This window comes from Anopheles gambiae, chromosome 3 (genome assembly GCF_943734735.2).
Source record: "Anopheles gambiae chromosome 3, idAnoGambNW_F1_1, whole genome shotgun sequence".
NCBI classification, from domain to species: Eukaryota; Metazoa; Arthropoda; class Insecta; order Diptera; family Culicidae; genus Anopheles; species Anopheles gambiae.
This window is the reverse complement of record NC_064602.1, coordinates 19885510-19913434: the sequence shown is the minus strand read 5'-3', so window position 1 is coordinate 19913434 and position 27925 is coordinate 19885510. Positions and strand designations below refer to the sequence as shown.

Here is a 27925-nt window from a genome sequence, read left to right as displayed (position 1 = left end):
TTGTTTTAAATACATTTATTTCTTAAAGTTGTGTTAAAATTTCCCTTTTCATAAAACAATTCCGTAAAATAGTTGACCAATTCATGTCCTTCGTACACACGCACACCACCAAACCGCACCTGCGCTCGTCGGTTTTGACAGCTGTCAGAACCGTCCTAGCTGCCGTCCGCTGCCCGCACCAAACAACACGCACGGCGGCGCGAGGAAAGTTGCCAAAGAAAACCCGCCCCCACCCCCAGGTGTGGTTCGAGGAAAATCGAACAATTTGCATGCTGTGTGGTTTTCGCGTACGCAACCATCATCATCATCATCATCTGGCGCGCGCGTGTTCCCGTTCCCGTCGAGCGGTCGCGCACTATCCATCAACGCAACAGCAGCGCTTGTCCGGTGCTGCGATTGAAGAAGAATAAGGCACAACGCAGCCACCGCGCTCGTGTGTGTGTGTGTTTGTGTGTGTGTGCGCGTGTATCGATCATTGCGGCGCGTTCAGCCGGCAAACCTCCGCAACAGACAACGGGCGGCGATTATCATTTTGCGCCCCGCGGCCACACATTCCAGACGGGCGTGTGTGTTGTTCGAATCGTCGTCGCTGTCGTGAGTCGCTTGTCGATGTGCAGCCCGCCCGGCGATCGATTTGGTCAGTAGCAAAAGGGAATTAAGGCCGAAAGCTGCCGTCGTCCCCCTGCTCCGTGTGCAGTTGTTTCGAGTTTACTGCAGCCAGAAGCAGTAGCAACCCCTCCTCGGCGGTGATTGAGCCGAGCGCACGATTTCCTAATTAACTCCTTCCCGTTACCGGAAGCCCCCGCGTGTGTGCCCGTGGCTGCGTGCTAACACAACTTACCACCATGACCAGTGACGCTTACCTGACCAAGGAGCATCTAGCCGGGTTCGATAATTATAAGGTAAGGACACTCTGCGTGGCCCCCTCTCGTTACATAAGTGGGGTCAGTTGGGGATGCGAGAAGAGGTGGCTTTTGTTGGCCTTTTTTCCCCCTGCGAACGAATCCGGTCAAACCAACTATTGGCGTGCATCGTGAATGTCCTTGTGGTGGGCCCCCAGTCCGAAAGCGGCATCTTGTAATAGAAACGCGCGTCATAAGATGCTTTGTGCACGGCGATATCGACCAAATATCGTCCTTCCGTAGCCGAACGGTGGACTACTATGTTTTCTATGACTCTATTTTTAGGCTATATAATTTGTCTGGCGTCTACTGGCGACTGGCGTTGAAGGCATTTGAAATGCTTTTTGGTAGATTGCTTTGGGTAGTAGGCGATGCAATTAATTGCGCGAACGCTATTTATCAACTGTATCTTGCTTCTCTATCCTCTACTCCCCCCCCCCCCCCCATTTACGTGATAACTAATCAACAACATCTGTCCCATTTCAGTACAATGCCAAGGACACCTCACCGCTCAGTATTTACGTTATGCATCCGTTCTGGAACTGGCTCGTAGAGGTAAGCTCCGTCGTCTATCGTGTGCCCTCCTCCCTCAAAAACGCTTTGCATGCAGCAATGCCGCCTTCTAACACGCTCAAACAAATTTGGCAACACCCCGCTTAAATGTAAATATTAACGAATGCGCGCCAAGCTAGCGACGGATGAGTCGTAGCAGGGATGAAGCAATATCCCCACCCGCTCTCTCAATAAGTCGCTCCCTTATCGCTGATTAGACATGTCCGGTATGTCGGTCGGGGCCCTGTTATCGTTTTTCTTCGTACTGATAGACAACGCTTAAGAAAATGTGCCATAAATGGCGTTTTTGGGTAGCTCTCCCCTCCCCATCGAAAAAAGAACCCCAAAACAGTAATGTTCGATTGCATCATACACATAAAAACCCCTCTGCCCAACCGGTATCAACCTCCTGCTGTCGCTCGCACAGCCCTTTTACTACAGACTGATAAGAGGGAAGTAGTGTCGGGAAGGTATTGTTGCGATTAGAAATAGGATGCCGAAATTGCTGCCTCGAGCAGAAAACCCGTATCTTACTGACCATTGTCACGCTTTTCCCTCCCACTGGCAGTACTTTCCAAAATGGATTGCACCGAACCTGATGACGTTTGCCGGCTTCCTGTTCACGGTCGCCAACTTCGTGATGCTGTCCTGGTACGATTGGGGCTTCTGGGCGAGCACGGATCTGGAAAACACCACACCCGTGCCGAACTGGTTTTGGGTCGTGGCTGCGGTCAACATCTTCCTCGCCTACACGCTGGACGGCATCGATGGCAAGCAGGCGCGAAGAATCAAACTGTCCGGCCCGCTCGGTGAGCTGTTCGACCATGGGCTCGACTCGTACTCGGCGTTCTTCATCCCCGCCTGTCTGTACAGCATTTTTGGGCGCGGCCCAACGTCGGTGCCGCCGATACGCATGTACTACATCATGTGGACGATCTTTTTCAACTTTTATCTATCGCACTGGGAGAAGTACAACACGGGCGTGCTGTATCTGCCCTGGGGGTACGATCTCGGCATGTGGGTAAGTGGGCAATCATTGCTTTTCGTTTATTGATAAAATTGTTTCTAAAAAAACACGCTTCTTTTTGCCGGGCAGGGTTCGGTGTTGATGTATCTAGCGACGTGGATGTTTGGCTATCAGCTGTGGAAGGTGGACCTGCCCTGGGGTGTATCGGCCGGTCAGCTGATGGAGCTGTGCCTGCACGTGAGTGCCATGTCCAATCTGCCGATGGTGGTGTACAACATGTACCGCTCGTACAAGGACCGCACCGGCAAGATGCGCACGATGAAGGAAGCGATGCGACCGCTGTTCACGTACGGCAGCTTCATGTTCGTCTGCCTGCTGTGGGTGTTTGTGTCGCCGAGCGACATCATGAACCGGGACCCGCGTGCGGTCTACATCATGACGGGGACCATTTTTAGCAACATTAGTGTGCGTATTTAATTTGTTCCTCACATTTGTTGTTTGCGGTTTGTTATGGATTCAAAATGTAACGGTTTTTTTTTGTAAATTTCAGTGTCGATTAATTGTGTCACAAATGTCCAACACGACGGCGGAAACGTTCAACTGGATGACGGGCGTACTATGCGCGGCCATTGTAATGAGCCTCACGATGCCCCTGCTTGAACGACCGATACTGTACTTGCTCGTGATCGGATCCTCGCTAGCCCATTGGCACTACGGTTCCGGAGTGGTACGTACTGGTAGTTTGCTATATTGGTGAAAGCAATCCATTTTTTAACCACCCAACTATTTCACCTGTTGCAGGTGCAGCAAATGTGTGTACACTTTAACCGACGGTGCTTTATGGTGACGAAACCGGAAGAATCCAAAGAATAGGAAACGCTGCTGTATGCTGTCTAGCAGCTCTTTGTAAAGTGTCCGACAGTGTGTAAGGTGTCAATTTGCGGTGGCACGCTACCGGGGGCTAAGAAGATCGCCCCCCCCCCCCCCCTCCCTCAAAGATCAATGCCCAAGCGGCGCCACCAAAACAAGGCTTAACAAAAGGGCGGGCGTCGTTGGGTGTTTCATGTTGCTTCATGCCCTCGTTAAGCGGTCGGGTCCCTGGGCACGCACGTATTACAGTTGAATTTAATCGAAATACGCTTTTTTTTATTGATACTTGATGTTTTTGTTTGTTTGCTGCTGGTGTGGAAGTTAGCAAAGTGATCGCCATCACACCACAGCAACCAATGGCTTTAACTATCGAACGATCTATCACACAGCCTAATGTGTGTGTGCAGTGAGATTAAGCGCTGTTTATGGAATTGTGTAAAAGGAAGAATTATGTTGATGCAGGAATTAAGTTAGCAAAGTGATCGTCGCATTGGCCTAACAGGAGCTAAACAGTCAAACGCAGTACCATATCGCAGAGGTGGAAAAGTGAATTAGTATTGCTAAAATGCACTCCCCCATACTGAGGCCGAGAGAAGTTAAGCAGCAACGGTATACCGATATATCATGACGCGGTATTTATCTCCCATCTACATACCTCACAATTTACTCTTTCTTAACTACTAACGAGCGGATTTTGTGTATGTTAAAACACACACATTTATAACGTGCTTCTCTACTAGTACCACTAATCGCTGTCTCGACATCACACCGGCTAATTATTGACACTGGTAAGCTGGCAAACTCCATTAACTTTAGCGTTATAAACCTCCAAAGAAGAAGTATGTTTAATGTCTAACCTATCTCCGCTTCCTGCGCTCTTCCGTGACATTGCACGCTCCGTTTTTTGTAGTCTAACAGTACTAACAGTAACTTTACATTCTCTAAAACACTGGTAACGCATTTCTCTGTATGTACATATATATAATGCTCGCGTAAGAATTACATTAGCTCGTGCGTAAACCGCGAAAGTAAATGGAAAGGAGGACAGCGACTTTCGAGGAGGACAGCGTGTAATCAAAAAGCTATATCGCCATATCGCGAACGAATCAAAGAATTAGCCACGCCGTCAGATTTACGCCTCTACGGCGTATGAGCATCGCCTAACTTTGCGCACGATTTGTCGTCAAATCACGTTCTCTGTGTACCCCGTGTTTCACAGTGTTTTTGTATAGTGTATGTATTTTACGCATTACGCGGGGCTGCAGATTTTTGCATTTTATAATCGTGACAATTTATTATTCAGACCGACCAACAAAAGGGGCAAGCAAGCAGAACTAAATTTACAGATCATAAGCAGCATACGCAGACGCAGATTGACAGAACATTAGCAGCTAATGAATTGTTGTTTTTTTTTTTTGAGGAATTATTATTTGTTCGATTGAAAATTAAAATGGAAAGAAGAACAAGTGGTGTACGTGTGTATGTGTTGTATGTATATGTGTTGCATATGTCGTGTCTCTGCTTGATGCGCTGTGTTACAGCGGACAGCACATGTTTAACCAACCGTACGATCTCGTTTTGACACATCATGTTAACAGTCCCCGAGGGAAACGAGGGAAAACTAACGACAATAACGAGTAGACCCCCCCACAGAACGCGTTATGTATTTGCTGCCGTCTTGATCAGCAGTTACGTTGATATTACAGTTTGCGGCGTGCTCGGTTGCGTGTGGGTTTGCTAGCAAAGCTCTAGAAGCAAGAAGAAACCCGGTGCAAAACAACCCCCAAAACGTGTTGTTTGTAGCACGTGCAGCGAGAAAAAGGAATTAGGATTATGTTAGTGAAATAAACGCAGTGACAAACAAAAAGAAAAAGATGATAAAGTGATGAAACGAAACCAAAACCAAGCGCCAGGAGCACGAGCTTTAGTAACGGCTGCTGCTAGGATAATTTTCTTATCATTTGCACACACACACACATCACTCACAACATCACTCACAACATCAAACCGTCATCCATCATTCGCACATGCTCCTTATACACTGCTCTACCAGCACAGTGCCATAATGTACATCATTCTGTTCACGTATTTATGGAATTGTTTTTCATTTCCCGCTTTTTTGTGCTAATTTTAACCCTGTAAAAAGTTTCACTAGAAAACTGTGAATTTAATTTAATAATCGATTCTGTGTCTCTGCTTCCTTGTGCTGCGCTTGTTGTCTGCAGCTCATGCTAAGGAATTCAAAGAACGGCAAGACGAACACGAAATAGTGCGGAAACCAAGCAGGAAGAGCTACCGTTTCCAAACTCGATCGAGGGTTTTTAGATATCGAGCGAGCGTGTGCTAATAAAAGGCAGATCAAACCAGACTTTACGTGTACTCCTACCCACATGACAACGCAACATGACAAAATGGAGTGTGCCGTTAGCCCGACGTATTTATGCGACTATAAATGTGTATATCAAACATTATTAAACCGACGTCAGGAAAAGGGGTGCCTCCCCTTAAGGTGCAGAAGCTAAGTTAAAAAAAATCACATTTTGTATTCCAACCCTACCAGCTTTTCGTTACGTGCTCGCGAAACTGTAACCCCAAAAAGCCCAAAAAGGCCCAGGCCAGTACAGTGTTTTCTTCTTCTATTATTATTATTATTACCTTCCGTACGTTGGTATTGAAGTCAATAAAAGTGAATAATTAATTTAAAACCACTTATTTCGTGCGTCTGTTTGTGTTTTTATTTATCTTTGTAGAGTATTTAGCGAAGCATTGTAAATGCTTTTTGAAGATCAAGTTTCGCGCGGTTGCAACCGGTGCTGCTAATTGTGCGAACCTTGTGATATGTGAATCTAATCCGTGTGAGCGAATTTCGTAGTGTCGTGATAGGACTATTATCATGATAGTTGTATCTTAATGATAAATTCCATTTACACTATTTTCTAGTATTCTAAATATATTTACTTAAGAAAAGAGATCTATAGAATAATAAACACCCAAACACTATTTGATCGTTTGACTGTGGCGGAAATTTCCAAAGGAACTGCTCCCCCCCGCTCAGGTTTGATTTGGACTCCTTCCTTTCTTTTTTTAAATTCTGATTTTGGTCCATTTCCGCGCACACGGTCCGGCCGGGCAACCAGTTTGTCCGGTAGCTTTTCTCCCATGCTCTCATTAACCCACTCGGATGCCGTTATGATCTGTTGTGTTCTAGGGCGGCTTGCCCGAGATTCTGCCAATTCCCGTTTCGCCGGTGCAACGTCTTTTCCAAACACCGTCGTCTTCTCGACTAATTGCCACACGCTCGCCTTATGTACCAGCTTAAGACCATTGTGAAACCATTCGAAAATCTTAGTTCTTATGGCGGTGCTGAGCTGGGAAAGTCTCTCGTTGTTGAATGATTTCACTCATAATGGTATCGAACGAATCGGTTCGTGAAAGTGACACGGAATTATCCTGATTTTGCAAGAGAATGTCCTTTCTAACTGGAAATTATATGAATGTACAACTAGAATAATATGCAGAATATGAGAATATTAATTCCTATAAGGAAGATTTAAGCAATTTGAAAATTCCAAAAATTATATCAGAATTTAAGCAATTTTTTAAACATAAATATTAAATGTTATCCAATATCCAATACAAAATATCAACCTTACTGGGAGCTTTTTTCCCTGCATTTAACACAATGTTACGCCTCTCTATTTACAGAATGATAGCAGAGTGGCAACGTTCTATCCGAGCAACCCATACAATCACGATCAGATTTTCTTCATTTCCTCTAACACCCCTCGCACACCCTTGGACACCCCTAATAACCAGTTAGCTGTTTGTTTACTACTGCGTTCTTTTTTTTACACTATCAACGATCCTTCTTCAACTCACGATCGCGATCGCGGACCGGTATGCTGTGATTCGCTCTCGCCCATATGCTCTCCGATGCGCTCCGCGGATCGCCTCACGCTCTTGTGTTTTGCTTTTTGGAGAATCTCACTCTCTATGCTTTCATCCCTTGGCATAAAACCCTCTCCGGGATGAAGCTGACCGTGCCCTGACTGACTGCTATCCCGCACAGCTCTGCCGAGCGCAGTCGCACATTGAACTTGAACCAGAAAAGAGCTACAGGGGCATCTCAGGCATCCAGTAAGAAAGCAACTTCCAACACACAACCCAGCAACTCACCATGCTACGATTTGCGCTGCTGTTCGTAGCGCTGGCGGCATTCGTGGCCGCCGGGCCTACGGTAAGAAAGGACGAGGCGGCGAACGCCATAACACCCCCCACGGAAGCCGTGGAAGTTGAAGTGAAACCAAGCGAGGAACCTGTCAAGCTTCCCGCCAGTAACGATGAGCCAGCGAACGATGCCACCAGTACCACCACGGCAAGCGAGACGAAACCCACGGAAAGCGTTTCCACCACAACGGTACCGTCGACAACGGGGGAAGCATCTCCATCGCCATCCCCAACCACCTCATCCTCGACCACCACGAAAGCACCCACCACGGCCGCCAGTGTGACAGTGTCCGTGCCAACGACCAAACCTCCCCGCAAGACGATCACGTTCGATCAGCGCCAGGAAGGGAAGTACAACATTCGGGCCGATTTGGAAAACTTTGTGATCGTGGTCGTACCGTCCGGTTCGTCGTCTGGCGCTTCCCTGCTCGATCTGCTGACCCGCTCCGCCCACAAGAAGGACGCCCTGCACCAAACGCGCAAAGCGTCGCACAAGCGCAAGCACCACAAAGCTCACTCGGCCGCCCAGAAGAAGATCGCCCAAGCGACGCCGGAGGTGATCGTGCTGGACGAAACGCACCAGCGGTCGGGCCAGCTCGAGACGGAAGAGTTCATCGAGGGCCGCACACCGTACAAGGTGGATTTGTCGAGCAGTGCGCGCAGTGTCGATGGGGCGGATAGTAATGATCATCACCACCATCAGGCAGCAGCAGCAGCAGGAAACAAACCATCATCGTTCACGTTCAGCCTGGAACCGTCGGTAGCGGCGGGCCGTTTGGTTCGCTTCCCGTCAGGTAACTATCCCCAGCCGCAGGCCGACGGGCGAGCGCTGCGGTTCGGCGGACATCCTAACACTAACACCCTGGCAGCCACCACCAGTAGCAATAATCCTAGCGGTAGTAGTACTAGTGCGACTAACAACCTGCGCCTACTTCTTCCTCCTGGTGATGGGGACAACGCGCAATCACGGCGTGACGGTAACTCCCTGCTAGTGCTTCGTCCGGGCAGCGGCAGCGACGGCGGTGCGATCGGGCGCGATGCCGACCCGGGTGACGATCGGCTGCAGTTGGCGGGCGGCTACCTTCCACCGGCCACCGTACTGGTCGAGCCTTACCATTCTTACCATGCACCTTCCTCCTTCGACAGCCTAGAGTACGAGCCGGCGCGCTCCGACGTGGACATGACGCAGCTGCAGCTCGAGCCGGACTACCGGGAGTACGACGAGCTGACGCCGATCGGGGACGAGACGGACGGTGGACTGGTGGTGGGGGATTGGGAGGAGCTGCGGCTACTCGGTGCCCAGGAGCAGTGCGGTCCGGACCGGAAGCGGGACAGTTACGGCGTGTGTCAGTTCGTGCAGCCGTGATCACAGTTCAGTTCGGAGCGGAGGTCTAGCGATTAAGGTTCTAGGTAGGTTTAAGGAGAGTTTGATGATGTTCGTTTGCCCAGCGGCCCAGCTTAGGGAGGCACATTTGTACTGTGCGATGAAAACCCCGTTCCACTGTCCACTGTTTATTTATTGATGCCATTGTGCCAAATAAAAAGCCATATATGCTACTCCGGATCGGATCAGTTGTAATCAGTGTTATTTTTAGGATTAGCACAGAGGGCCTTGGAATCATTACGATTACCATTTACCGTAGCTTCTTCCGCACACGATCCACGGCAATTTCAGGCGCATCCGAACCATTGCCGACTAACCGAGCGCGTGCTGGAAAGCGCGATAATCTGAATGACGTCGTAGACCTAACGGGAGAACCTAACCTGAGGAGGGTCCGGGCCGAGTGGCGATCGGCACAGCGATGAGTATTTTAAGAACAATCTCTCAGTCTGTTGTACATCGTTCGCTCCAGAATCACGATTACGACCGAACAGTCGATGCCCGCTTTCACTGTACAATCTTCACACAAACAGATCATCGTCATCATCATCGTCATCCTTTCGAGGATGATTAATTGCAATGTCCGATTACAACAAAACCGGCCCCGCGGCGAACCATCAACATTCGGAGTGAAGCTTCAATGGTGAAGGAGAAGCAAACAGAACGCCGTGTCCGCCGTGAGAAGGCAATCATATGCTAGAGAAACGGGAGCGATGCGATCAGAAACCCACACCGCAATGGAATGGAATGGAAAGGTTCAAGGGGATCTCCCGGGAGGAAGAACGGGAGAGTCCAGCGAATGAAGTTGCCGTACGACACACCGTACGAATATGCCGTTATATTCCGCGACCTACTTTTCCGGTGAATGTCGTCGTTATCGAGCGCATGTCGCATTTGATCCACAGCGGGACAACATTTGTACGCCACGATCTGGCAGCTGGTCCGAAAGGGGATATTTGGATGATGTTGCTATTCGCGAAAGTGCTGAAAAGGTGAGGTCACAATTGTGGCAGCACATTGTGGTGTCGGTGAAGGTGGTTTTTATTTGGGGCCATTAAGCATGAGTGATATTTGTTCTAATATTAGAATGATCACATTCAGATGATTGCTACATACTTATTGGCCTATAAGCATTGCAGCTTTGAGGGTGTCTCGATGGTTAAATGGATAGGTGCGAAAGCTCTTACAAGGCATGGACTTAGTTCGATTCCAATTGCAGGTCTCAGAATATCTCTAGTAAACCTTGATGATTGTAATAGCACCGGCATGATCGCTGCAGGTCGTTAAACCAACGAGAGAAGCAGCAACCCAAATGAGGAGAACTAAAACATAAAAAGAGCATGAAGAAAAAGAAGCTCTTCAAGTAGCATCTATGCTACTATTAAATGCAATATAGATTAAGTTTAATTGCACTCTCTTTAGCTCATTTTCTGTATTCTCAAACACCGTACCTCGTGGGTAGCCGGCCAATGCTCTTTTTGTGGTTTACATATACCCTCAGGGTCCACAATTATTGGCGTCATATAGAAGTTGAACCTCCAGAATAGAAGAAACCTCTCCAATGCGCATTCTCTGAGATATAGAGAGGCCCCCTAAGCCACCATCCAAAGTACCGTTTCGTTTAGTCGCAGATACAAATCTAGGAGATCACCTTTTGATGATGCAGCATCGTGACAGCTTCCGGGGAGGGTCACCGTTCCATCAATGATATCTTCTAAATGATTTCCTGTAAGCCCCAGCAACGAAACTCCGATCGACTCCGATATACTTATCAGGTTTTAAAGACGCTTTCGGAGGGATTTTGTTTTTGACCCGATCGGCACCTTAAAAGTAACCTCAATCTGTAAGTCCTCCGGATGGTGTCAATTATCGTGTGGTCTGGAGAGTGATTCTGTGAATCTTTCTACTATCTCCTCCCCGCCCACCAAAAAAAAAACAACAAAAAAAACAAAAACGTATGCCATAGTTTAGGTGAAAACCAAAAAAAAGTCCAAAACACCTCACTACGATGTTCTTCTTGCGATCGATCTTCAATCCTAGAAACAAACGAACACGCTTTCACGTACGTGCGGCTCAAAACAAACACCGAACTGGAAAGAGAAGTAGAGAAAAAAAAACGGCAAAGAAACGGTTAGTTTCGTTGACCCCGGGGCCGCAGGTCCGAACTGCCTATGTACAGAGTGACAGGGGTGGGGTGACGATTAAGTGCAGGTAGACTGCCCGTGGCCAGTCCCTCCCAGGGGGTGGGATGGGGATGGGTTCAGCTTCTACGGTGTAACCTGTTCGGCCTCTGAGATCTTCAGGTTGGGGGTGGGTGGGAGTAGGAGGAGGAGGAGTAGGATGCGATTCTTTGGACCTCTTCTCCACATCTCCACATGTGGGACGGTGATCGGTTATGCTTTCTCTCGGTCTCGAGAGCAGTTGGAATGATGAGATCTCTAGCCAATCGTATTGAATCGTCTTTTGTCTCTCAATTGAGACTGACCCTTTGGGGTGAAATGGTATGGAGGGGGGACATGGGGGTTTTGTGTTGGTTCAAGGTGATGGACAGCAAGGGCCGAGAAGCATCGATTGCTGCTGAGCCGTTCTGAGCTGTGAAAGTCGTAGGATGCTGTGTAGTACAGTGCGGTACAATCTAGATGTTGCACCCGTGGGCGGTCACGTATTACGATCATCTTATATAGCTTTTTAAATGAAGAAATGTACAGTCTCTCCCCGTGATACGCGGATAATGCGTTCCGGAGACTCGGATTTTCGCGCAAGTTGAATATCACATTTTACAGCCAAAATATACTTGATTAATGATGATGTTTGATTGGATTTAGTTAATTTATGTAATTTATTACGTAGTTGATGCAATTGGTGTAGAAAAAGGGGCTATTTATGTTTTTGTTAATGATTTAAAACTTAAAAAAAATAGCAAATTATATTTCATTTCACAATTTATAACGAAAATTGTACTGATTTGACATCTGATCTGTCAAAAATAAAAATTCGCGTAACTCCAATTCGCGTAACTCGAGTGTCGCGTATCTCGGGGGAAAACTGTAATTCATTCTTTCTTACCATTTTATGTAGTACATCTTATGCACTTATTATTTACTTTCTTTACTATAAAGATTGAAATGATAGTTTAAATTTTTAATTTAATGCATGTTTTGAGTTTGAGTATACGTTTGTCTAATTTAATTTTGATATCAATTAAAGTCGCTATCAGCATTCTTACCGTGCATTACCTAATTTTTTTTAAAAAAAAGCTATTTTAAAGTTAAAAATATAAATAGCAGAAGAGCAATTACAAAATTTATAAAATTTCGATAAGTAATAGGAGAGGCTAATAAATATTTTTAAAATGAATAATCAACCAAAAAATGTTGAAAATCAGAACATAAAATTTAGGATATTATCGAGATCATTCCGACAAAACATCAATATAAATTGTGTACAAAATGTTGAAATGATAAACCACCACAATGTGACAATACTTATTTTTATTAGATTTGTCACTCCAACAACTGACCAGCCCTGTACATAACAATCCAGTCCAGCTCCAATCGAAGTACATAAGCAAACCAGAATATGCCCCCGAATAAGCCTCCCGGCCATCCTAGCCGATCCTCCGCAGAATTGCACGTGAGATTCAACATTTTATGGCGGTGGCAGTGGAAAGGCAAGCGAAGAAAGCGCTTTCACGAGAGCGAGGTTAGCGTTCTTTCAGAGAACGGGAAAATCACACACAACTGCACACATACACACATCGCAAGACCCAAAACAACCGGGTTGTCCCGTTGTGGTCCATCGCTAGAACCTTCACTCCAAATCGGGCTGCGTTCGGAGCAGCATCTCTCGTGGCAAAAGCTCCCCAAGCTTAGGAGTTTAGTGATCCTCGTCCTGCGTGTGTGTGTGTGTGTTTGTATGTGTGTATCTGTTTAGTTTGTAGTTAGTTGCAACATGAATCGACCTTCGAGTGGCCATCGATTGGTGGCATTTCTGCTACCACTTTTGCTCGCCCAAACCGTAGTTCGAATCCATTCCCTACCCATCCCGAGCATACTCGACGATGACAGTGATTACGATGATAGCTACGAATACGACTACGACATAGTGTTCGATCAGCGCCAGAACGGAACGGCCAACGTACACGTGTCGGTCGATGGCGTTATGCTTGCGCTCCCCGCACCAGAAATGCCACCGTCCGCTTCGCTTGCCGGGGCGACCCTGCTGGATCTGTTCGCGTCACAGCTTGCAGCGGCCGGTGATGGATCCGAAGACGACAGCTCGGAAGAAGCGTACGGTACCATATCGGGATCGTCCTCTTCTTCCTCCACTGGCACGAGCTCGCCGTCTACGACTACTGCGGCCTCCCTCAGTACTACCACAACGACGGTGGCTCCCTCTGCCAGCCCCTTGATCGCTAGTGATCCCTTCCCGTATCAAGCATTGCCAGCGAATCTTCCCGCCAGCCTGCTCGGCCAGGGACTGTCGTTCTTTTTCAACCCAAAACAGGGCGAAATTCCGTTCCGTCTTAATGCCGGCGGTGGGTCGACGAAACCGGCTGCTGCTGCCATTCCGATCGTGATAACCAAGCTGGACAAAGCGCCCGGCGTGAGGGATACAGAGTCGGCCGAATCGAACGAGGATAGCCGTGAGGTTGAGGAGCCGGCAGTGCAGCAAACGGCCAGCAAACAGCAGGGCGGAAAGAGGAAGCGTAAGCATAAGCGGAAGTAAGGATCGTTTGCCAATGCAGGATAGACAAAGTGTGGTTTTAGTATGTTTATTAATGATTTCTTCTTTTAACTTTTTATTTTCAAGGTACAAGGTGCGCGTGGCTAACCTGCTGAGACCGTTGCTGAAGCGAACTGTTCTAGTACAGTGAGGTGCCTTCCGCTTTTCTGGAATAAGTTTGTGATAAGACACGTTTCTACTGGGGACTCCGTGAGGACTGGGATCGCAATGCTCAACTAACCTTAAAGCATTAAGCAACAATGCATTTACGATAATACTTATATCCAGTATTTCAGCTGCGGATTAAAATACGTAAATAAAGCAATTATACATAAGTAGTAATAAAGATGTGTCATAAATTAATGAAACTGGATTGGAGAACGAAGAAAATAGCTAGACTTTCGCGAATACCCCTTGACGTGCCTTTCAGACCGTCTACGGCACAACACAGCTGCTGTAGCTTAAGCGAGGAACCTGTTTCTTTTGATTTCACACTCCTGACGCTGTTCCCTGTCTCCGGCTTAGTTCCTCTTTGGTCCCATCGAATCTGGTTTCTAACCGTTAACGCAATACGAACCGCGAATGACAAGAACTGGGTCAAGTTTGGTTTTGGGAAGCGTAAGCGTAATCTTTTGGCATTGAAATTGCACTAAAACTGAGTGTTAGGAAATGAAGATAACATGATAAAGGGGGAATTATAACGAAACCCCAAACATTTATCCAATGAGATATTTAAATCTTTTAAAGGCGAAAAGCTTTTTAACCATAAACAGTAAAAATTGCTTTAAATCAATTTTTTTGAAACAAACTTTCCCTTCAGATGCACTTTATGATGATTTAAGCTACTACTATTCATATAGAAATTAAATTAATTCATTTTCTACTTATCTTTCTTCATATTCTCATATTATCTCTTTTTCACTCATTTTTCTCCTCTTCCTTCTTCTTTTCTTCCTCATCATTTTCTTTTCTTTATCTTATTTGTCTTCCTCATATTCTACTTCACCCTCGTATACTAGCCTTTTCCGCCTTTTCTTCTTCGTCTTATACATACTTATTCTACTACTATTATTGATAATACTGTTTCTACTATCTATTAATAATCAACTCCTTCTTATATATTTTTTTTTCCTTTTTTCCTTACTTTTCCCTCCTCTTTTGCCAATCCAAAGTGCCTTTCACCTTGACTGATCTAATCCATCATTCGACTTGATACATTCCATTTTCGACATAGAAAAGAAATAATATTTTATTAATGATCATGCTTTGCATTCCTTTAAGACGTTTTAATTTATTCTCCTTTAATAAATCTCTTTATTAATCATTGTAATCTATTAAGAAAAATGTTTTACATAAAAAAAAACTGATTTTTTGTTATGTTGACGTTTTAAGTTTCAAAAACTAAAGGTTGGCCAGTTTTTTTTTTTCATTTCCAATTAGTATTCACGCCAAACTGCGACGGAAAATAGACAATCGATCACCTTCCTCAATAAGACCTTGACTCAAACTTTACACCTTACTTATAGCTTTTGAAACTACTATTCATATATAATTCATGGATAATTTTTGCTACAACAATAATAAATTTAACGCCATTCTGTTATCATCTTCTTTTCATTTCGTCTAATTGGCGTAACCGTTTACACTACCCTACTCCAACCACATTGCAACGATCACTTAATTAACCATGAAATTGACATCCCCTTTAACGGCTTAATCAATTCTGCCGCGAGAACTACGGCCAACTCAACAACTCCCCAACAATTGCGAAGGACACGCACACCTCATTGCCCGAGTCGTAAAACCAAAACTATTCCCCCCTAACGGAGGCACACCGTTTACGATCCGATCTTGTGCAGCATGCAGCAAAGGGGGTTCGCATGTCACGCATCATTCGAATCACCTGTTTTGGGTTTCTCTTTCCATTCGGTTTCCCTTCGGCATTGGATGGCATTTCTTTGTGTCGCCAAAGACACGCATTGTGGATGGTTGTGTGTTGTGTGTTGGTAGTCTGCCGTCTGTTTGTTTGCCTCCACTCGGTTTCTCCACGTTTACGGGGAGCGGACGGCGGAAGCGGTCACGTATTTGAAATGGTATTTCAACCCATCAATCGATTCCGGTACAGTGGTGAGTGTGGTTATGAGTGTAATGTGCTGTTAAAGTGTTTGAAGTTAAATGTGCCATTAAAATCATCCAAATTTTAATCCAAATTTTATCATCAGCTTTATAAAATACATCTTCTAAATAATTGCTTATTGATCGTGGTCGGCGTCAACAATTGTCTATTTAATGCAATTATTTTTCAGAACTTCCTCGTTAGGTGTATCATAACACCTGATGTTCGTAGAATTCTTGTTTTTACCTTTCTGTGGAAAAGGGTGGTTTGTATACATGTCATATTGATCATATTCGATGGATACGAAGCGTTCCCTGAAATCCCATAGGCGATGAAACTGGCTATGGGAGTAAAAAATGGAAAGAAAATGCAAATTACCCGAATTTTTTGCCTTTACCTATTGGAGTTACGACAATACGTTGATGGTGTTTAGAATTGGTGGCATGGAAATTGCGTAAAAAATCGTTAAATTAAGGTTGATTAGTTCGTAGCAGGTAGTCTCACATATTTAATGGCTCTGTAAGATGAGCGTGTATTTCATGCTTGTACGATGGGATTAAAGGCATATTTATAGTATTTTTGCACACAATGTTGAAATGGATAACTTAATTATAATTTTTCAATCTGTTTTGTGGATCACCAATTCTGGAGGCCGCAGTTTTGAATAATAAATTTTATAATAAATTAATTGTATTTCAAACTAAACATAGAACTTCTCTTGATAAAAATAAAACTCACTATGTTAGCACACCGTGTACGCGAGATGAACTTTTGTCTTTTTCCCCTTTTTCTCTTTCTCTCTCTCTTCTCTCTCTCTTCTATCTCTATCCCTTTCTCTGAAACACCCGAAAGTGTTTGTTTCTGTGCCGTCGTGCCTTTGTCTATGTCTCAGACGTTCCCAATTTTTCGAGCAAGAGGTTAAGATAGGGGCAGCCCCAAACCCCATCGCGACCGTTGTCATCACCAAGGGAATGGAACGACGCACGCGATCAACGCCAAAATTGAAACTGATCGCCGTCATCCGTCGAGCTGCTGCCGAACCGTTCGGACATTGGGCCGCTCGCGATCGGTGTCCGCGCGCGCGCGTTTGTAGATAGTGTGAATCGGTAAGCCCCTCAAACGGCAACGGCTAATTGTGTGAATGTGAATTAGCACCCTGTTTTCTCTCCCTTTCCCGCTCGCAAAAACAGTCGTATGACTGCTCCGTTCCGTGCCCAAGCAAACGCAGCGCAATGTCGAAGGTGAGACGGCGTGACGTACTGTTGATAGCGATTTTAGTGCTCCAGTTGCTGCTGCCGTTAGATGCGCGCCGACACGGCGACGGATCAGTGCGCTCGATCGTGCGAGCCGCTCAGCTGGCAGCGAAAGTGAAACGAGAAAGTGGCAACGATCGGATCGAACCGCAGAGTGACGATGGGGATGATGACAAGGCCGACGAGATTATCTACGACCAGCGGCAGGGCGCTGGGGAAACCAACATACGGCTGAGCATTAAGAACTTTCAGCTTCAGCTGCCGGAATCGGAGCTGAAGCGTTTGCAAAGCTCCGACATGGTACGATTGATCCAGAACTCGGTGCTTCGTTTGTTTGGCATTGGGGTGGGAAGTGATCCCGAACCGGAAGCAACCTCGCGTAGTCCCCCGGTCGCCGAGCAGCCGGCCTCTACCGAGTGGCAACCGGTCGAGAACTTTGCCCAATCGCTACCGGAACTGGTTACCTCGATGCTGCAGGTGAACGGGACCAACGTGCCGGCCAAGTTCTTCCTCGAGATCAGTGACTTTCTGATGAACACGAATGACAATGACGCGGTGGATGATATGCGTGTGGAGACGAATCACAACCAGCAGCAGCAACTGGAGCAGCAGCAGCTGGAGCAACAGTTGCATCGGTTTCAGCAGCAGCAGCAGCAACACCACGAGTCACCTCCCGAGCAGCCAGCGGATGGGTCACACTTTGGCACGGAAGAGATCACGATCGAGCGGTTAGAAAACACGACCAACGTGAGGAACCAAACCATCACCATTAGCAAGAAGCGGCATCAGCTGGGACCGCTGCCGACCGATGGCAGTGCGCTGGAAACGGTCAGCAAGGAGAACCATCACACGTTCAACACTACCCGGAACGCTACCGAATCGTCCGACCGGTTCGTTCAGACGAAACCGATACGGCTGGAAACGGTGCGACGTGTGGTGGTTTCTACGAACGAGCCGCTTCAAACGCTACGGGAAAAGGTCATCTGGAAGGTGGAGCAGCAGCAGCAGCAGCAGCCATCGGAGGTGGCTGGAGATGGGACGGCTGCTGGTGGACACTAACGGGACGGGGGTCCGCGATGGGTGGTGTGTGATGAGTGAAAGCTATCATCTGATATTTCACACATAGAGTTAGTGTGTGCTCGGAATGCATATGTGTGACAGGTTATTCTGTTTCTTCTTTGTCCGGGTCTATTTTAGGTTTTGGTGAGTGTAAATTTTGTGTCACGGTACTGGACCGTCTTTTTGTGTGATGGAGAGAATTGAACTACATCCGGCCCTAGCAGGAGCAAGATCGTCTACCATTCGGCCGTCGCGGTGTGACAATCAGAGAAGCAATTTAGGACAGTGTAATACAATCGATCGTGGTCATGCACAAGCCTAAAAATTGATTAAAATCAATTGAAGTTGGTGAAATCGAAGAAATTAATATTTTAATTTGGATCACTCAAAAAGCCATACACAAAAGCACAATAAAATCGAACAGATTTCAACGTTAAAAATAGATTTTCTTCTTATTTATCTTTAAACTCGTGATCCTAGATAACCTTCGTAAACTAAGCTTCAGTATTGGCAAATATTAAAATATGGACAGGAATGGTTAGCTTAAATAAGGTGTTGGGAAGGTGATGCTTAGGAGCGCTGTATTTCATTTTATAGGAAAAAATGAAAATTGATGTTTTTTATTTCTAAATCCAGTTAAGTCTTTCATTTCATAAAGATCGAATCTCTAAGCATGAATATTTCAGGATTTATCAATATTTAAATATTCATGGATCTTGAACACATGACAAACAAAAAGGACACAAACAAAGACTCAAATGTTATAATCTTACAGGATTTTAGAGTGAAATTTTAATAGATCTTACCTTAATCCGTACAGTAGAAGGAAACCAAATCATTACAGTTGTGCAATTGTGTAGATGTGTATTACGTTGCAAGTTAAAATTCCCAATGATCCGAACAACTCTGTTGATATAGTTCTGATTAAGATGTTTTAGATTGTTGTGATCGATCATTCCGAACGAATCTACAATGTTGTAAGGTTTGGAACTTCTATGCGATAGTTCCATTTGCGGAATGGAACGAACCTACTAGATTCATACCGGAACACACATCACTAATAAGTCAACGAGGTAAATTTGGACAACTTAACCTTCGTTTCTATGACCAAAAATACACCCTCATCTTTATGACCACCTACCCGGGTAGGTAATACATTATATAAGGGAATTTGTATTTTTATTAGTCAAAAAATGTCTTATTTAACTTATTCTATGCAGCTATAATAACAATACTTCTTTTTAGTTTATAAATTTATGAAGTATGGCTTTTAGTTACATAAATTGAATGCATAGCAATTAGTTCAACTGACACTAATACACCGCCATGTCTTCCCGACTGTCTGGGCAATCATTTCAATCTATGTGACTTTTGAAGAATATTAAGAGCTAGAAAACTTTTTGAATATATTCTATAAATATAACTACATGCATTGCTATACATATCATTACAAAATTAGCGACTAATCGAAACCAAAATCCTTTATTGTATGTATTACCTACCCGGGTAGGTGGTTATAGAAGTAAGGGGTAAAAGTTGATTTTATTTTTTAAAGCACATTTTAAAAAATTGAAAAATTCTGAATTTTTTACCACTTTTGTAAAACATGTTTCTCTAGGCATTCTAATTTTTTTGCATCGATTCGATAATCCAATAAAAAGTTATCATAAAAAGAATAAGCAAAACATACCCGGGTAGGTGGTTATAGAAATGAAGGTTAAATGCAAATGAACTTCTTCCAACACGAGGTTTCTTCTTCCACGGACACGACGTTTATTACAAATCATCGTTTCACACGATCAGTATAATCGCTTTGGCCGACGCTCGATAGCATCTTTTACATTTCATTTACTCCTTTTTTACCTGTTTAAGTACATTACCTACACATACATTAGGATTCTGAACCTTCGATCTTTGATACTTATATCCTTCCGTTCTCATTTCCCTTCTTTGAGACTAGCGCAACCTCATCCCGCCACCCGAATGGCTGGTAGACAACCTGTGTTGTCTTCCCTTACCTGTTTTTGTCTTAACTACTAGGACACGGGCCTTACACGACTACACAAATATTTACAACGCCCTACGACGGTGTCCCCTTCGGGATAGTGGACGGGATAGTACGGCATGGGGGGAAGCATACGAAAACACGCGGCTAGAACGGTGGCGCTAAATAAACTTACACACTTACACAACAACACGCAGTAATAATCGAGAAATCGAAACAATAAGAACTAGAACAAATACAAAAGCTCGGCTCTGATCCCGGCTCGATCGGTTCCCTCCCACCGCCACCGAACGCGCCGAACACAACTACACGCCGCATCCATAAAAACGATAAACCAAACAGCCATTTTGTGAATACATTTAAGATCCTTCCCGACTTCCTTTCGCCGCCCCGGCACTTTTAGCTCCTACTCCTTCTGGATCGGATCGTAGGCCGGCGTGACGGTGAACTTTTTTGAGCTTCGCTTAAATCCCGGCAGCCCGTAGCTTCGCGTGTTTTTGCCACCGTGATGCGCACCGTGGCTCGGCTCACCCTTCGCACCGGAAGTGCCGGCCGCAACGTCCTCGAGGATTTTGGACAGTGGTGCCGATGCACCGCGCAGCGACTCGGAGAAGCGGCTGTGTCGGGAGATTCCACCGTGGATGTTGATCGGGTTGGACGGGTTCATGCGCCGATGCTGCGTCGGTGAGGTGGACTGTCGAAAGGGGAAAGGAGAATTGAATAAGAATGGCGCTTGAAATGACCCCGAAAATTGAAGAAAAATCTACTTACCAGCCGCTCGAAGCTCATGAAATGTGGCGCGGCATGGTGCGACGAGTAGTGGAACTGGTTCTCGGTAGTGTTGGCCGACAGGCTCAGGTACAGCGCCTCGAGCTCCTGCATCGTCGGCCGGTGGTCTCGCTGGTGGTAGTTGTGTCTCGGCGACCAGGTGTTCTGGTTGGCCTTCGAGGCGGAGTTGAGCAGATAGTCCCCGCGTAGCCCACCGACCGTATCGTTGTTGTGGTGCAGGGACGCCAGCTCCTGCATCAGATTCTTGCTCATCGAGTGGCCGTCCTGCGTGTGCAGGGTGCGGTTGTAGTCGCGCGCAATCTTAATGTCGTGCTTCCAGAACTGCTTCTGGTCCTTCGGTACCACCGGTGCTACCTCCTTGATCTATTATAGGTGAGAAGAAAGCTCAGCGATTGAATGGATGGTTCTTCTTAAGGATGGTTTTGGTTACTTACAATTAAGAACACAACACCGGCAAGGTAAATGCAGAAAATGTTAAGCAACGTCAACGACATGCTCATACAGCCCAGAGTAAACAGCTCGATGCCCTGATTTTCCGAGTAGATTTGCGTCTTGATGAGCGTGCCGTAGCGCGACTCCTCCGAGCCGAACAGGAAGTACAGACACGATAAAGCCCACAGAACACCCTACAAAGGAAGATAAACAGATCATAGACACATTACAATATCTTTCCAAACACTTTTGCATATGACGTGCATCTTACCGCATTGACAGCCGGTGGAAGCAGCGAAGCCGAGATGGCCACACCGACAAGCGAACCGATGTTTTCGCCCAAAATGGCAATGGCTACCGCGGCCCCGGACGGTAGCGCAATCGCAATACCGACCAGCAGCGAGTGCGTTTCACAGCGGGCCAACATTTCGTGCGTAATGCCCTCCCCGACACTGTACCGATCGTCTATGCTGCACACGATCAGGCCGAAAATGAAGCCCACCGTAACGGTGAGCATAATGCCGATGATTTCATTCTTCAGCCCAATCAGCTGTAGCGTGCGCTCTTTGACAACGGTGCCGAAGATAACGGCTATGATGGGACCCTGTGGCATTTGGGAAATGTGATGAAGATTTGTTTGAAAAGATCACGTGATCGATAGGTAGTAGCGCCATCTATGCGACAAAGGACGAAGCGCCATCTGTACGCGAGCAGTCGAACACTTACCATTAGGGGCGAAATCAACATACTGGCGATGAGGAAGACAGAACTGTCCTCGACAAGGCCGAACGCTGCCAAAATACTGTTTGAAGGAGAGAAGAAGGCTTTTAGTATTTCCAATTCTGACTAATACGGTAACAAATCACACCCTTACCTGGCCACCGCAAGCATGGAGACGAAATCGAACGACACCTGGGCGTCGTGCTTTACCTCCTCCACGATCTGGGCCACGTTTAGCCGCGCCCGTACAGTCGACAGGAAGGTGTTCCACGCGCTTCCGTCGTTGTTTTTGTTCATCTCACCAGCCTTGGCACCGCTAATTGGAGTTGGTGGCGTGAAATCAATCAGTACGCGTTCGTTATCGTTCGATTCGATGTTTTCGCTTTAGCCTCTTCATACTCACTCTTCACCCGGCTCTTCCGTAACTTCCGGCGGCTGACTGTACAGCGTGCATGATGTGATCGAGATGGTCGAGTTGAAGCGCTGACCAACGCCCCACGAGCTTAGCATGTAGATGACGTCGTCGCAAATGGGGCCCGATTCGATGGAAAACATGATCTACGAAAGACAAGTAATGTATCAATTAATTTCTGTTCTCACATGAACTTCCTTCCCCTTTATTCGCTCTCACATGAAATCCATTGCCCTTGTCCGTCTCGATCCAGGCCGCTGTGTGGATGCGCTTCTCCTGGATGATCGTCTTCAGCACCTCCTCCATCGACGAGTCGCCGGTCAGCGTAAGCTTCTCGGCCGCCTCCTCGCGGGCCGTCTTCTCCTTGCGGGCCGAGCCGATCAGATCCTTAAAGCCATCCCACGATTTGCGCAACGCCGAGGCACGATCGAACGGTTCCGCCAGAAAGTTGGACTTCTTGTCCTTTCCCTTATCGCCACCGTCCGCATCCTTCTCGTCGGCCTCCTTCGAATCGGCCGTTTGCGTTGCGATCTCTTCCCCATCCTGATCGATAAACTTGATCGTCGGTGGACCAACGGGGTCCGCCTTCTTGCCATCATCGTCCGATGCTTTGATTACATTGCTCGATCTCGGTATCTGGAGAGGGTTTTAGGCGAAAGAAAAATGGCCAGTTAGACTAAACAAATGATAAGCGAGTTGAGAGAGTGTGACGGCGTTGCAAAAATAGAATCAAAATGTGTATACGTGTGTAAATGATTTCAATTTCCATTCCAGCAGCGCGAGAATAACATCAGCAACGCGAAAAACCAAACATTCTACCACCGCTCATTCCGTTTCGTTCGTAGTAAAATATGCTCACGTTTGCAAAACAACCACAATAACGATCGTCACGGGTCTGCTGCTCCCAGCGTCGGCCAAAACCGTACGGCGAGAGAGACATCCGCTTATGTGGACTAACTTTTTCGTAAAGTTATTTTTAAACGCTCTGGTGATGGTTGTGATCACTTTGGAGAGTGTTTTAGAAAAGAAAGTAACACGTGATGACGCTACCGATCCGGCTTTCACGGATGCCGCTGCTGCGACGGTGTGTTCTTTAAATAGTGTGTCAATGGGAGCTTCTAATCATCCACTCTAGATGATTGACTGCACGTTTGCTTCTGTTTCAAGTGCAAAATGGTGTCGTGTGTCATTTGGATTGAATCCAACAGTCTCGGTGAAGCTTGTTGTTTAAAACAGAAATGTTGTCAAACAGAAATCGTAGTTGAATGTGTTGTTTATGATTCAAACACACGTCAGAAACAGTGGCAGAAAGTGGGGATGTAAATTTCCGCCCAACATGTTTCTACTTTGAGGAAGTAGGTAGGTACACTCCATTGCCCAGCTGCTTATCAAAGAACTTATCTGTTGGCCGTTTTTTTGTTTATTCCATCCAGACTGGGTCGTGTGGTTGTGGGACGAGTGACACGAACAGAGAACGGCCAGAAGGCCTCTAATCGTTAAGCAAACATTTACCACTCATGCCTTGGACAATGTTGTCGGCGACGTTCTGTGCGTCGTTGCACGGCGGATGATTTGTCTGTGTTGAAAATGAGCTGCTAATATCTGAATCATAAATGCTGTTTGGCTTTCGGCATTATTACCATTATTACCTTTCCTTTTACACTTCTAACCTTGCACTTCAAAATGAAGTTTAAATAATCTGTCATATAAGAAAGTCAATGAGTTTTAAAATCGATAAACAAGTGGCTGCTTCAAAACAGAAAAATTATCATAATTATCATTAGTCTGTTTATATTGCTTCCTTTTCTAGCGTTACCTTCGGAAGTCGGGCCACCACAATTGCAGCTACCATTAATTCCACTTGTGTTTTGTTTCCTATCCCGCTGTAGTGCAATGCATTTCAGCTGTTCAAATAGACGCTCTCTCTCTGTCTTTAGGTCACCGGGGAACGAAAATATTGGACACGTCCGGACCAACCAACCGTCACCAGCTTTCGGTCGATATTTTTGGTGCCGCTCGGAAGGCAAGACGGTAAGCGGAAACGAAACGGAACGGAAAGTTGTCTTGATCTTGACAGCACTTGGCAATCAGTAGGAAAGCTTTACCTGGGCTAAGTCATACTAAACCGACACTTTCGTCACTAGTTGTCGGCTTTTCTTTTGGAAAACACGCTCTTATCACCTATCGTCGATCAAGGGGATGGGAGTGTATAAAGCGTTCGTTTGTTTCGCTCGTTTTGCTTTGGACTTTTACCCCGGTGCTGTTTTTTTATGAAAGTACACCGGCTGCGCGGTAATCGTACCAGGATGGATGTGTCATCGAATTGCAAACAGTTTTAATAAATGGTAGTTTCGATAATAAGTGGAAGATTGTTGAAATGTGTTACATAGTTTAGTTGATCAGTTCTAGAACTACCCTTGAAAGTTCTATAAGTACATTAGTACTGTTCATTCACGAGCTGTCAAAGCTGCTTTGACAACAAAAACAAGTAAAGTTATACAAATACAAAATATGACAAATGCTATACTAGGGGTTCTTTTTTAAATAGTCATAAATTGTAAATATGAGCAAAATTTAAACAAAAAAAACCGGTTTAAAACTTTGTAATGCTACTAAAAAATACCATACATTTCTTGACAAAAAACTGCTTTAATAATGTTTCTTGTTTTCATACAAAAAATTAAAATAAATAATGAAAATTAAGAGGATTTATGTTTTATATTACAGTAAACTTTCAAATGAAAGAAAAGAGTTTTTAAACCGTTTTCTATTCGTTTGAAAGGGCCAATAAGGTCTATTAAACTGACTAAGTAATTTAAATGAATGGCATTTCTGTGTTTTAATCCCAAAAATATGAGATTATTTTGACAAAAAAATCATTAATAGATCCATTTTTTTGGATTAATCCTTTATAAAATCTAGAGGATGGTGATCAGGACACAAGTGTCAAACCGATTATATAATCTTGTTTTAAAAATTATAGATTAGAATTTAATAAGAATTCTTGGGAATGTAGCTACCCAAACCAGATATTCTTGACATATTAGGCTTTTCGAATATTGAGAGAGATACATCTATACACTAAAATTACAAAATCGATCCTAGGAGATTAGCTATCAAGCTAGACTTTAAACATTTGCTGAGGATCAATCAAATACTGGCTCACTTAAGAACATTCTACATTAACCCCAATTAGAACATGAAGTTATTCTAATAGAACGATCGAATAAAATCGGCAAATATTTGTTGGAGCACGCGCTAATCTGTGCAAAAATTTGCGCCATTTTTGCCACACACTAGACAAAGGGGACGCCATCATTTTAATCTTATTGTACAGTTTCAATGCTTTTTAATGTATGTGTTTCATCTCCCTATACACACACACCCTTTACCGGAGCGATCATGATCATGCCGGGTGTGCTTGCCCGTCGAAAAGGCGCGCACCCCGTCTAATGTCATGGGCATTGATAACGCAGCACCGGACAATCGCCACCCGCCGTATCATGCCGATGGGCTCCCGCGATGCAAATTGCTGATAGGTGTAGCAGATAATGCAGGCGAACATTTGGATCGATTCTTCTGAAGCGATGATACACGGCGAACATAGTTACCATGAAGCTTAGTTTCCCCCCCCCACCCTTCCTCAGCACCCAAGAGTCATTCACCTGTGCCACTCTTTGCTTACCTTGGAGGTCACTTTTTTGGGCTGCGGCGTGACGAACGGTTCCATCTCGTCCGACTTGCCGGACGGCCGTTCGCCATCCTTTTCATCTTCCGTGGTGACGGTGGCCGTTTTTGCCAGCAGCTCCTGCTCCTTGCGCCGCAGCTCCCGCTCGTACCGGGCGGAAGGAATGTGCACCACAAACAGTATGCCGGCCATTTTCTATGTGTGTGTGTGTGTTTTGTGTGGTTTAATCGTTACATTCACTCACTTGGAGAACCGTTTCTAATAAATACACTTTTGTGCGCTGTTGTGCGATAAACGGGAGTTACTGTTTACTGTGGCAACTCAGCGTGTGTTGGAACTACTTTTTTTGGGGGAGAAGGAATCAATTTGAACAGCTTACAGCTTACAGCACACACAATATGGAGGCTTCTTTCCGGTCAGTGACACCGGTCAGTCCTTGAAGCTTCCTGAAGATGAACACTTAAACACACACACACATAGACACACACACGCGCGCGGACACAGCTTTACACAGATAAGGACGAAGAACACCAGCACACCGTGGACCGATCTGGATGGGGATGCAGCCTGCACAGAAAGGGAAGATTGAAGATACACAAACGCGGTTTTAGCTACTCTCTGCGGGCGATGATTGCTTTACTGTCTTCAACACGGACACAAGCCGATACACAGGGCGTTTGCTGCTGTCTCCCCCCTGCCTGCTGACGATGTAAATATAGCTCGCTGACATGACCGTACAACCTTACCACACATGCGGCACGAAAATGGCCTCACATCGAAACCACGGCTTGGGTCGCGCGTGCAAGCATGTTTGCACCAAATATCAGCCCGCACAACCTTCCCTCATTTCCCCCCGCACCCCGCACCCTACTTACCAACCGTTCCAGCGATTATCGTTCCCTGCTGCGGCAAGCGGTACCGGCTGATTACGGCAAGGCGTTCTGTTCCTTCCGCCCCGAACTTTCGAACTGAATCCGATGCCGTACCGTACGCAACTGGCTGTCTCTCACACGGCTGCCCACCACAGGGGCACACATGGCTGCCCGGCCCGCGATGGCGGTACAACACATGCCATGTAAGTTGATCGTACCGCATTGCCATGGTTACGAGTGTGGCGATTGCCTCTACACACACACACACACCACTGTGATGGTGTTGCGCCTAACAGATGTATTATTGATTTTGTTGCGAAGCTAGAGGTGTGTTTTACAGTGTAACTTCCATCGGGACGGGTGTGTGTGTGTGTGTGTGTGTGTGTGTGTGTGTGTGTGTGTGTGTGTGTGTTTTCGGCCTCGTGGGATTTTTCCATCACGCCAACCTTTATGTTTGAGACATGTTTTTGGGTTGTTAAATGAGTGTTAAATAATACTGGCTGATGGGATAGTATTTGTTTCCTCTTTGTAAAATCCAAATAATTGTGCTAAATAGTGATAAAACTCGGCAGGAGTTAGCACATTGTATCACTGAGTATTTAGAGCCCAGGAGTGTATTTTATGTATACAACATTTATAGAACTGTGTTAGAGCTTCTACAGCGTTAATAGCTCATTATGCATACAAAATCCTTCTAACAAAATTTCACAACAATTCCTTCTTTCCTTCTCAATACTCGCTTACTAAAGCACTCCAAAATCAATATGCAAGATGCAACACGTGCTACGACCTTAGCGCCATCTGTGTGTCAATCTGCGTACTGAACACGAACGACCGTTAATTGTACCCGTTTCCACGAATGAGGGTATAACTGCACAATAGTCGTTTTAGTGTAATATTACTCTCCGGTGTTGGTCTTTCTCTCTGAGCTCAACTTAGTCCAGGGTTTCGCAAC

The 27925-nt window shown here is 45.6% G+C and overlaps 5 protein-coding genes across 5 annotated transcripts; 4 read left to right on the top strand and 1 right to left on the bottom strand.

Annotated features, from left to right (window-relative positions):
* The first annotated feature begins 140 nt into the window (after positions 1 to 140).
* On the top strand, positions 141 to 6003 carry LOC1279849 (ethanolaminephosphotransferase 1). Its single transcript, XM_319628.5, has 6 exons — positions 141 to 902; positions 1389 to 1457; positions 2023 to 2475; positions 2551 to 2886; positions 2972 to 3148; positions 3223 to 6003. Exons 1-6 carry the CDS (start codon positions 846 to 848, stop codon positions 3292 to 3294), a joined length of 1164 nt encoding a protein of 387 aa, XP_319628.4. The 5' UTR covers positions 141 to 845; the 3' UTR covers positions 3295 to 6003.
* A 1349-nt stretch (positions 6004 to 7352) lies between these two features.
* On the top strand, positions 7353 to 9082 carry LOC133393464 (uncharacterized). The gene has a single exon (XM_061658595.1). The coding sequence runs from the start codon at positions 7469 to 7471 to the stop codon at positions 8882 to 8884; it is 1416 nt and encodes a 471-aa protein (XP_061514579.1). The 5' UTR covers positions 7353 to 7468; the 3' UTR covers positions 8885 to 9082.
* A 3620-nt stretch (positions 9083 to 12702) lies between these two features.
* On the top strand, positions 12703 to 13970 carry LOC133393216 (uncharacterized). Its single transcript, XM_061657017.1, has 2 exons — positions 12703 to 13623; positions 13712 to 13970. Exons 1-2 carry the CDS (start codon positions 12851 to 12853, stop codon positions 13773 to 13775), a joined length of 837 nt encoding a protein of 278 aa, XP_061513001.1. The 5' UTR covers positions 12703 to 12850; the 3' UTR covers positions 13776 to 13970.
* Positions 13971 to 16615: 2645 nt separating this feature from the next.
* On the top strand, positions 16616 to 18492 carry LOC3291833 (uncharacterized). Its single transcript, XM_552750.4, has 2 exons — positions 16616 to 16846; positions 16931 to 18492. The coding sequence occupies exon 2, from the start codon at positions 16973 to 16975 to the stop codon at positions 18050 to 18052; it is 1080 nt and encodes a 359-aa protein (XP_552750.2). The 5' UTR covers positions 16616 to 16846; positions 16931 to 16972; the 3' UTR covers positions 18053 to 18492.
* A 1309-nt stretch (positions 18493 to 19801) lies between these two features.
* Positions 19802 to 27166, bottom strand: LOC1279848 (uncharacterized). The gene is made up of 10 exons (XM_319626.5): positions 26974 to 27166; positions 26096 to 26665; positions 22630 to 23046; positions 22402 to 22556; positions 22153 to 22314; positions 22005 to 22080; positions 21550 to 21882; positions 21281 to 21472; positions 20829 to 21209; positions 19802 to 20751 (listed from the first exon to the last, which is right to left on the bottom strand). Exons 2-10 carry the CDS (start codon positions 26288 to 26290, stop codon positions 20464 to 20466), a joined length of 2199 nt encoding a protein of 732 aa, XP_319626.5. The 5' UTR covers positions 26291 to 26665; positions 26974 to 27166; the 3' UTR covers positions 19802 to 20463.
* Between the last annotated feature and the right edge of the window lie 759 nt (positions 27167 to 27925).

What these genes read in the sequence shown, in the direction of transcription:
- LOC1279849 (XM_319628.5), top strand. Translation starts at nt 846, where the DNA reads ATGACCAGTGACGCTTACCTGACCAAGGAGCATCTAGCCGGGTTCGAT. An exon ending in TCTGGAACTGGCTCGTAGAG is followed by an intron (nt 1,458 to 2,022) that starts GTAAGCTCCGTC and finishes TCCCACTGGCAG; the next exon opens with TACTTTCCAAAATGGATTGC. An exon ending in GGTACGATCTCGGCATGTGG is followed by an intron (nt 2,476 to 2,550) that starts GTAAGTGGGCAA and finishes TTTGCCGGGCAG; the next exon opens with GGTTCGGTGTTGATGTATCT.
- LOC133393464 (XM_061658595.1), top strand. Translation starts at nt 7,469, where the DNA reads ATGCTACGATTTGCGCTGCTGTTCGTAGCGCTGGCGGCATTCGTGGCC.
- LOC133393216 (XM_061657017.1), top strand. Translation starts at nt 12,851, where the DNA reads ATGAATCGACCTTCGAGTGGCCATCGATTGGTGGCATTTCTGCTACCA. An exon ending in AAGCGTAAGCATAAGCGGAA is followed by an intron (nt 13,624 to 13,711) that starts GTAAGGATCGTT and finishes TTTATTTTCAAG; the next exon opens with GTACAAGGTGCGCGTGGCTA.
- LOC3291833 (XM_552750.4), top strand. Translation starts at nt 16,973, where the DNA reads ATGTCGAAGGTGAGACGGCGTGACGTACTGTTGATAGCGATTTTAGTG.
- LOC1279848 (XM_319626.5), bottom strand. Translation starts at nt 26,290, where the DNA reads ATGGCCGGCATACTGTTTGTGGTGCACATTCCTTCCGCCCGGTACGAG. An exon ending in ACGGAAGAGCCGGGTGAAGA is followed by an intron (nt 22,315 to 22,401) that starts GTGAGTATGAAG and finishes AACTCCAATTAG; the next exon opens with CGGTGCCAAGGCTGGTGAGA. An exon ending in CCGGTGTTGTGTTCTTAATT is followed by an intron (nt 21,210 to 21,280) that starts GTAAGTAACCAA and finishes CACCTATAATAG; the next exon opens with ATCAAGGAGGTAGCACCGGT.